Below are 9595 nucleotides of genomic sequence, written 5' to 3' on the forward strand. Positions count from 1 at the left end.
CAGCCAATTTGTTGTGACTTACTGGTGATATTTCATTTCTGTTTCTTTTTTAGCTATAAATATACCACTCATTTTAGAACATTTCACCAAACCCCTAATATAATACATCTTTTTATTTCTATTTTGCTAAATACCTAAATTTTCTCTTTAAATACCAACAAAATAAGAGGTTCAAATGCTTTTTTAATTATAAATAATTTAATATAATATCCTGGTTTTCACATGATGTATGTTAATATTTTAGAATAATTCCAATCAGTTTTATAGGAGTTTTTACATGTATATATATAAAAAAAAGTGGGATGATCGTCAATCTCTTCTAGTAGTTTAGAGAACTCGGGTATCGTTTTTTTTTTCTCGTTTTGAAGCTTGTCTCTTGTTGATGGAATGTCGTAGGAAAAAAATCATTTCGGGAATTCTTTTCTCCGTTTACCAATTAAATTTATTTAAATAATTTTTGAAGTTCACGTTAAATAAGTTTTATTATGATTTTTCAGCTCAACATCTAATAAACTACTAATTTATTTAACAAATACAAATTAAAGAATAAAAGTTTGGAGCCCTAAACTAAATTATCTACATATTGACCTTTTTGTGACAATGGTGAAAGCCATTATATTATACTATCTCCTTTATTAAGATTGAGTAGTCTTTTGACTTTTCAAGATGCCAACACCACCACTTACTCAGAAAGAATACATATTCATGGACTGGACCTAATCGGGCTCGGACCGAGTCAAATTTAACTTTGTTCAAGCTAAATTCACTAAGGCGGATTTGACAGGGCTTTTTACATAAAAAAAAAAAAATCATAATTAGATAAAAAAAAATTACAACTAAATCAAACTCCCAAAATTAATTCTAAATAGGTCACTTTTTATATATATCGTGAATAAAATACAATTTTATATCCTAATGTAAAAATTCTAGACCTCAATTCATAAGTCCCTATACCTTAAAAATATATATCCTAGACTCAAAATTTATAAACTTTAATTTTTAAAATTTATTAAAAATCATGATTTACTTAACATAATTAAAATTACTATTTGACCTAGTTGTATAATTTTTTAAAAATGAATTTTCTTGTAAATTTCTCATTTACTAATTTTCAAGCCCAATCCACCTAACTAATATATTTATATTAAAAAATAAATTAAAATTAAACTATAATTATGAACAATAAAAGACAGTTGATTAATTCCTATGAACATTCTTCAAAAAAAAAAAAAATCCTATGAACATAGTATTAAATAAACAAAAAAAAATACCTTTAACAGAATAGAATATATATGATATACAGGCAGGTTGAGCTCAAACCTGTAAGACAAATCTCAAGATCAATCTATTTTATGTGCAAACTTGAATATATTACTTTATATGCGGACTTAAATAGATCCAAGCTAAACCCAACCAAATATCAAATATATTACCAGATTCAAGAGTACAACGGGAAGGGATTCATAGACAGATCAGAAAAGCAACTACAGGAAGAGCACCTATTGACAGAGAGGAATCAATCGTAGGAATTGAAGACAAAACAAGGGATGAGCGAAAGCCACTCGAACGAATGTGAGAGGAGCAAAAAGGCAAACAAAAGGGAAGCGCTAATGGCAACAGAGAAATTCCCAATTCACGATACTGATTCCACCGGGCAGGCAGACATATTGACAGAAGCGATGGAGACAGACGAGGACTTTTTTACTGAAATGACTTCAATCGTTTCACGAGAATTGCCCTATTGCGCCAATAATAGAATAAGGACAAGCCTTACTTACTCAGAAGTACAGTAATAGAGTAGTGCTCAAGGGAAGGACATGCGGGAAGAGAACTATTCTAAAAGAAAGAAATCGTCTGATTAAGAAAGACGGGATCCGTTCCGCCTCTCACTAATACAAGACGGGGATAAGCCGGACATGATCCCTGACTCAATTCCCGTCTTCTCTAGTGGGAATTCTGATCCCGAATAACTCAGTCAGTGAGGATGTCCATGCTCAATAGCTTCTCTGTCAGCTTCTTAACCGCGTGGGGCCTTTGGAGAAGCAAGTAATCCATTTCGATCTCTTTCCTCAGGTATTAAGGTGTCAAGGCGGTCGAAGAAGGCCACAAGTAGAAGCAACCGATGCTTTGGTCATTCAGTTGACTCCTTGCTGCCACTGCCAGTCCGTGTTTGCTGTCATGCTGGCAAAAGCAGGGGTTTCGGCCGGTTTTACCTACTATTGGATTTGAACCAATGACTCTCGCCGTATGAAAGCGATACTCTAACCGCTGAGTCAAGTAGGTCAAGCTGAGTCAAGTCAGAGAAAAGAAAATAGACCCCTATAAGAGAAAGCCGCGCAACCAGAGTTCCCCAACCTACACAAGGGGGGGCGGAGCGCTAAGAAAGAGAAAGCGTTATCACTATACGAAATGAAGCAGCAGCTAGCACGCTAAGATCAACCACTTGGAGAACGTGGAGCCTTTCTTTCTCGGTCATCTGTCTTAATATATATAAGTGGATTCCGATTCATGCGGTCGTTCTCTACTGCATTGGTCTTTTCACTCCACCATAACAAAATATTTCCACTATATCTCTCAGGAGTAGTCAAAGGCGGGTCCGAGTAAGAAAAAATTCACAAAGAACTAGGGCATACAACAATGGATCAATTTATTCAACAAGATCCGTTCGGATCGGACCAGGATGAATGGGATTGGTCTGACCTCTCGCTCAGATGTAAGACTCCCGCCGCCGACAGATGTTCCATGCCACCTTTCGTGAACAGCTATGCCCGAGAATGAATGAATTGTGATATAGCGCCGAATAAGCCACTGCTCTATTCCCGACCAATCTATAAAGGACTTAAAGGGAGAGAAAATAGGGGGCCTACACCATACATCCTGCTGCCTCGGGACGACTGCACGTTACATCATAGCAGCACGACCAAATAAATAAAGGCGGAAACCCGATTGGGCGTTCCTGCGCACCCGGCATCCTGCAAGAAAAGGCCCCTTACTATACTATAGAACAAGCAAGGGATTGAGCTGCGCGAAAGCCGCGTTGCTTGTTAGCGCTTTAGTTTGATTTACAGGGCGTTTCGTTTAGGCTTTACTAATAAAATAAAAAAGAAATAAGATAGAAAGGGCTTTTTCAGCTTACTCTGCTACAGCGGACCCTGTTAAGGGTGCCGCGGTTTGTGGGCTTGAAGGACTTAGCGCCGAAGTGGTATCAGAGCCAAAGGTTAGGCCAAGCCATGGCTAGTGGGAAGAACCCGTAGGCTAGTGCCGTCGAAGAGGCTCGACAGAGATGGTTCGAATCAAGCGAAATCAAAGGCATTCGTTGGCACCCGAGATGCTAAGGATCGAAGACTTTTTAGATATGGAGCGGCTTGTCGGGCTACGTCCGAGGAGACGTCGGTGAATACGGCTGCCATCTATCTTGATGGTTCAGCCAAGTTCTGGGTGGCGGACCAAAAGACGTAAATAAGGCGGAGCGTGAAGTGCAATTAGATTCATTTTGAAGACGAGCTTCAGGCAGAATGGAGGGTTCCTGCCCGGTTGTGGTCCGACATGTTGATGAGCCTGAAGCAAACAGGCCCCATGCCGATCTTCGCTTGGGCCGGCTCCGAGGCTCTACCCTGGCTTTTCATTGGTTCCTCCCCAGGGCCCTTTATCATATTGGGCGTGCATCTTAAAGCAATCGGGGGGGGGGGGGGGGGGGGGGGGGCGCCGAGTACATAGACGAGGCGGTCCCAGGAATGAAAGTCCATTCCTCTGGAACTCGGTTTCACAAAAAAGGTTCAATCTTGTGAAAGCGTAGCGTAGGCGAAACCTGGCAGCCCGCCCAGAGTTTGACCTTATCCGGTCCTGGTTTTAATCTTTCCCCCGCAACAACACTGGGAAGAAGACGATCAGGATCTCACGTGTGGCAGCTGTTGGAACAAAGTCCTACATCCAAGAGGTACCTATCTAGAGGAGAGAAAGGAAACTCACCACTCATTGGTGAAAGAGGAGAGAGAAAGGACCAATTGAAGGCCCGGGGGCCAGAATGCGGTAGGGTCTTCAAGCCCCACGCTTGATTCTCGAGATTCATGGGCCTAGAACTTCGATCCGAACCTTCGCATCTATCTATTTTATCTTAGAGGATGAACCACGCCCTCGTTATCGCCCCTCGCTACTGCTCAACCTCGCTATCGTATTGATTCTTGCCGGCCCTTCCAGATTCCAATTCCTTATTGAGATCGAGATCTTGTTCCATTAGACCCAGTTCGGTCAGATCAGTTCCATAATCTAGCTTGCCGGGGCCGGGCTTGAAGTCTTTGGTCGGGCCGGCCGTAATGAATGATCGTTGTTCGAGAACAAAACAATAAGACTTTAGGGTTTCGCTATCGCTCTTCGCCTAAAGCCGTAACTTCGTTGTTAAACCTTCGCTATCGCGAGAATATAGCGATCGAAGACGCTCAGCAGCTTCGCGTATTACGAAAGCCGTATTGCCCGAAGGGCATGCTGCAAGAGCGTGGGCGAGTGGTAAGCGTAGGAGGCGCGCCCGAAGGGCAGCGGCAGCAGTGTGGTTCCAGGTGCCGTCGCGTCATTGAGATCTGCGGGGACTTCGACTGCCTTGTATCGGGTGAAGAAAAGGGGTGGTAGGCTTAGTAGGGCTCGAACCTACAATATCACCGTTATGAGCGGTACGTTTCAACCAATTAAACTATAAGCCCCTACGGATCTCTACATGCAATTCGCTCACTTCGGCAAGAGCGGACGGAAAGAGGGGGCCTTTGCTCTATCTGCTTCTTCCTCTTCCCAGGAATGGAATGAAGAATTAGAAAAAAAAATGACCCCTGCTAATCTATGCAAGACAGGTTTGGACGGACTGGTAAGTTCAAGTTGGAAACATAGCAGAGGCTCTGATGCTTAGGAGAGGAGACTGTTTCACTGTCACTAGAGTGTATGACACGCAGTGTCCTCTTTCCCGGCCGCCTTCCTTCCGACCCTCGGAGTATACAATGACAACTCCCAGACACTCATGCCCGATCGTGAAACTGCCTGTTGAACGTGAACCCACCAACAGGCCTAGAAACAACTGAATATAAACAGAAGCTGCTTTAATTGAATAGAATATATGGATAGGGTCACAATATCCAGATGATGTGCCATAACCAAGAATTGATTTTCATGATCATCCCTGCAACCAGTACAACCTTTGCTTATCAATCTCAAGTTTTATGTATAAAAGCTCTTCAATTCAATAATGTTACAAAAATCCAGCAGCATAAGAACAAAAATCAAGAACAAAAGACACCATTAAGCCCTAATTCACAATGGACTTTTCATTTTGGCTTTAACCAAAAAGGCTAACTAAACTACAAGTGATAAACTGCTTCTATTTCTTCTTGCTTGTTCTCTTTCGCTTTTCACTCAACGCTGCCTTAATTTTTGCAAATTCTTTTAATGATGCATCGGTTCTTTTAAACGAGAACGTCTCGAGATCTGCAACATCTCTACTAAGTGATTGGTTCATTGCTGAATCCTGTATGTTTGCTGTTGGAGCTGAAGCAATGTTATCGTCTGTCAAAGTAATCTGGCTAGCTTCTGCAGTTCCCTGCACGTCTCCGTCACTTGGAATACTTGATCCCGAAGCATCATCATGCCTGTTGGCTTCAGAGTTGGTGGTTATTGCGGTAGCGGGTTTTGCAGGCTCTTCCTTGTCAAAAGCAATATCTGGCAGGATTTGCCTGATGCTGAATGAACTGCTAGAATTACTAGCAACTAACTGTGTCCATGAAGATTTGTGGAGCCAGGTTGAACCTCTTCCTACTGAAGCAGAGACTGATTTAATAGGTTGAGCTTCTGCAGTGTCTACATCCTTTTCATCTACTTGATCTCTCTGATATTCTGGCATCTGCGATCCTCCCTTTTCTGAAGCAGAATCCGCATTCCTAGGCTGAGCTTCTGCAGTGTCTTCAACCTTTTCATCTAGTTGGTCTTCCTGACATTCATGCATTAGGGAATTCTTGTTTCCACCTCCTCCTTCCTTTTCTGAATCAGAATCCATGTTAGTAGGTTGAGCTTCTGCAGTATCTTCAACCTTTTTATCTAAATGATCTCCCTGATATTCATGCACCAATGATTTCTCGTTTTCATCTCTTCCTCCCTTTTCTGAAGCAGAATCTATGTTAGTAGGCTGAGCTTCTGCAGTATCTTCCACCATTTTATCTAAATGATCTCTCTGATATTCATGCACAAGTGATTTCTCGTTTTCACTGTCACTGAAGTTCGGTGAGGCATTAAATTTGCGTTGCTTGTTCTTCTTCGATGAATATCTTCCACCCTTTTCTGAAGCAGAATCCATTTTAGTAGGCTGAGCTTCTGCCGTATCTTCCACCTTTTTATCATGCGTCGGTGATTTCTCGTTTTCACTGTCACTGAAGTTGAGCGAGGTATTAAATTTGTGTTGCTTGTCCTTCTTCTTCTTCGATGAAGTGCTAGGCAATATGTCAGAGATGGTGATTGAACTTTTACTCCTATCCCCAACAAGTTCTCGCCATGAAGACTTCTGTGACCATGAAACTGTGCTACTGAACTGTTTAGTGCTTGATTGTGATTCAATATTTTTGGCTCCAGAAGTGATTGCTGACCCTTTCAATTGAGCTTGCGAACTCCCCTCACCTCCAGAAACAATAGGCACAGATTCATTTGCGTTATTTCCTTCATCTTTTCTTGTCTTCTTTTTTAGCGGAAGATGAGTTGGTCCGTCATTAGAAGCTTTCCTCTTATTTATTTTTGAATCCTTGACATAAAGCAAATAAATTTCAAATTCAAACCTTTGGTTAAAAAATAAAACACAAATGGAAGCCAAATAGAAAACTGAACTCCATAAATTAAGCAAAAGGTCGTACCTGATTGGGCCAGGTTGTTTGCCTTCCGCGGCTTACCACATTAATTATGAGGTTATCGTCATCTGTACCTTCAGCCTCATCAAGTTGCAAATCATTAATCTCCATGACAGAATCATTATCATTATCTGTACCTTCAGTCTCATCAAGTTGCAAATCATTAATCTCCTTGACAGAATCATCTTCTTCCTTGGTCAATTCAACATCATTACAAGCAGCGCTAGAAACAGTTTCAGTCTCAAAGAGCTTATACATCACAGAATTCATCAACTGTATTTCTTCTTTATTCATCCCACCACCTTGATCTTCCACAACAGGAATTTGTTTTTCTCCAACACGATATAGAGAACCACAGTGCTCTTCACAATCACAAAAGTACGTAGGAAGAGGAGGAACTTCAACACGTCTGAAACTGTATTTATGCTTACCAGTTCCGGTAAATGGTAGTGATTTCACCTGTATAGAAACTTACATGTAATTATGAAAAAATATTTTGATAATTTAATGAAACAGGCTTCACCAACACAGCATCCACCAGCCCCCACATAAAAAAAAGGCATCTTTAGCAAAGGTTACCTTCCGTAATCTCGGGAAGAAAAGTCGCAATTGCTTCTTTTCTGAAATGATGCCTTTCTTGAGCTTCTCTGGAGGCTCTGTATTATATATATTAACATCATCATTAGCAGTTGATGTATTACTTGCTAACTGGGCATCTTCATCCCATTCTCGTTTCATGCGATCGAGATAATCTTCTTTAGCCTTCTCAAGTCTCAGTCTCCCACCTTTCCAGACACACCCATTGTACTGCACAGTAACAATTTTACTTAGAAGCTAAAGAAGAGAATTTCCTAAAGTATGAGAAGATTAGGCCCTAAATCGCAAAAAACAGTGCTACGATTTAAACTTTAATATCGAACCATATATTCTGGGAGTTGATATTTGGTTTACTACAAAATCATAATGTGAATTTGACAAGGCAATCAAGCAAATATTTATGAAGAATGAAGCACACATTCTATCTCATAAGTCAAGGACTCAAGTCATGAGTTATAACTAAAAGAGATTATGCATATGGACAATCCAGCAGCGCATTTTACATGGTAAAACACCCAAAAACAATGAGAAATGTCTTTGAAATAAAAAAACAACTCAATTCAAGTGCAAGAGGTAAAAATAAAAGCTTACTGTATTGAAAAGCTTGGGGAGGGAATCACGAGAATGGTGTGAGAAGTCGATATAGGCAAAACTACGGCCTTTGGTCCTGATGATGTCCACTGCTTCAATCTCAACACCCATTTTTGAAAATGTTCCACACAAATCATCGCTTGTCACGCTCTCCCCTAAACCTCCCACATATATTCTTACGTTTTTGGTTGTCAAATCCTCATCTTTTCTCTCCATGTCCATCTCTTCTCTTCTTTCTACAATTAAATGAATGTCACTAGCACCCACAGTTGAAAATGAATGGAAAGTGGAAACACACGACAACACAACACATCATATGAAGCAAGCCAATTCTAGGGAAACTCTGAAATAAAAAAATCCCCAATGGATTTCTTTACAAAAGCAATCAATAATAATCACATAAGATGAAGATTCCTAATTTGAAAATAATGTTTTGAATAAAACTGATTCATTTATTAACAAAAGATCAGACTCTGAAATGGCCAAATTACCTATTTGCACCGGATGACTTCCACCATGGCATTGCTTGTCTGGGTAAGAACCTCCATCTTCATCATTATCCGTGTGCTGATCAGCTCCACCATAGCCATTTACAGCGCTTCTGCTTCCCAATCAAATAATAAATGATTTATTTCATAAAATGAGACATCCATGGCAAATCATTAATGTCCTTAAACTATTTTCAAATTAAATCAATTTTTTATTGTTTATGTCAGCTCAGGAAAACAAAGATAGAGCACATAAGTAGCAATTATCAAACAAATACCAAAAAAGAAAGAAGATGCAAATGCACTATTCTAATCCTCCTTCAGAAAATTAAGCACTCAATCTAAATACAAAATCAAAGAAAGTTCAACTTCCACCATTCCAAGGTCCACGGAACAAATCTCACTACGCTCAATCTTAAGTATATCACAACGCCTAAAGTTGTGCAGATTAAAAACCAGAGGAATAATCCCTATCAACAAATTACTTATAACAGCAGTAGGAGGACAGGAATTACCTAGGCTTAGGGCAGAGCATCCCATCGCCGTCTCTTCGGCTTCCACCTCCGCCACCTCCTCTCTTACTACCTCCTCTGCCGCCTCGCATACTACCTCCGCCGCCGCCTCTCTTACTACCTCCGCGGCCTATTCTTCCTTGATATCCTTCACTGCCCTCTTGACCGTACATCAACATTTTTCTATGTTGTTAGGGAGTTTTTCTCTCATATTAGTACAAGCCTACAATACAATGATAAAAATATTAAATCAGTTTTCAATTATGCCCCACTCTTTTAGTAATTTGAAATTTTAGACCAGATATTGTTTGTTCACAAATCTCATTGTTTCTTTAAGACCAAAATTATTTTAGATAAATGAAATTTTTAACCCTTTTTTTATATATTCATTTTTAACCCTTTTTACTTCAAAAAAAAAAAAAAAAAAACTCTCTTAACTTTAAGGCATGGATGGTATTGAGTTTCTTTTTTTTTTTAACACGTATTATAGATAAGGCTGTAAATCAATCGAGTCGTTCGACTCGATAGAAAACTCGAT

The 9595-nt window shown here is 40.1% G+C and overlaps 1 protein-coding gene across 2 annotated transcripts; it reads right to left on the reverse strand.

Moving 5' to 3' along the window:
* Positions 1-5097: 5097 nt before the first annotated feature.
* Positions 5098-9256, reverse strand: LOC136230155 (protein REPRESSOR OF SILENCING 3). 2 transcript variants are annotated; one of them, XM_066019111.1, is made up of 6 exons: positions 9061-9256; positions 8549-8661; positions 8058-8293; positions 7449-7676; positions 6876-7328; positions 5098-6766 (listed from the first exon to the last, which is right to left on the reverse strand). In XM_066019111.1, exons 1-6 carry the CDS (start codon positions 9234-9236, stop codon positions 5360-5362), a joined length of 2613 nt encoding a protein of 870 aa, XP_065875183.1. In that variant the 5' UTR covers positions 9237-9256; the 3' UTR covers positions 5098-5359. The 2 variants fall into 2 exon arrangements, with proteins under 2 accessions (XP_065875183.1, XP_065875184.1); XM_066019112.1 differs by having other exon boundaries at positions 5099-6766; positions 8549-8658.
* Positions 9257-9595: the final 339 nt, after the last annotated feature.

This window comes from Euphorbia lathyris, chromosome 5, assembly GCF_963576675.1.
Source record: "Euphorbia lathyris chromosome 5, ddEupLath1.1, whole genome shotgun sequence".
Classification (NCBI taxonomy): domain Eukaryota; kingdom Viridiplantae; phylum Streptophyta; class Magnoliopsida; order Malpighiales; family Euphorbiaceae; genus Euphorbia; species Euphorbia lathyris.

Coding starts and splice junctions, on each gene's coding strand:
- LOC136230155 (XM_066019111.1), bottom strand. CDS start 9,236: ATGTTGATGTACGGTCAAGAGGGCAGTGAAGGATATCAAGGAAGAATA. Junction 8,662..9,060: donor ATGCTCTGCCCTAAGCCTAG/GTAATTCCTGTC, acceptor TTGATTGGGAAG/CAGAAGCGCTGTAAATGGCT. Junction 7,677..8,057: donor TCCCCAAGCTTTTCAATACA/GTAAGCTTTTAT, acceptor GTTACTGTGCAG/TACAATGGGTGTGTCTGGAA.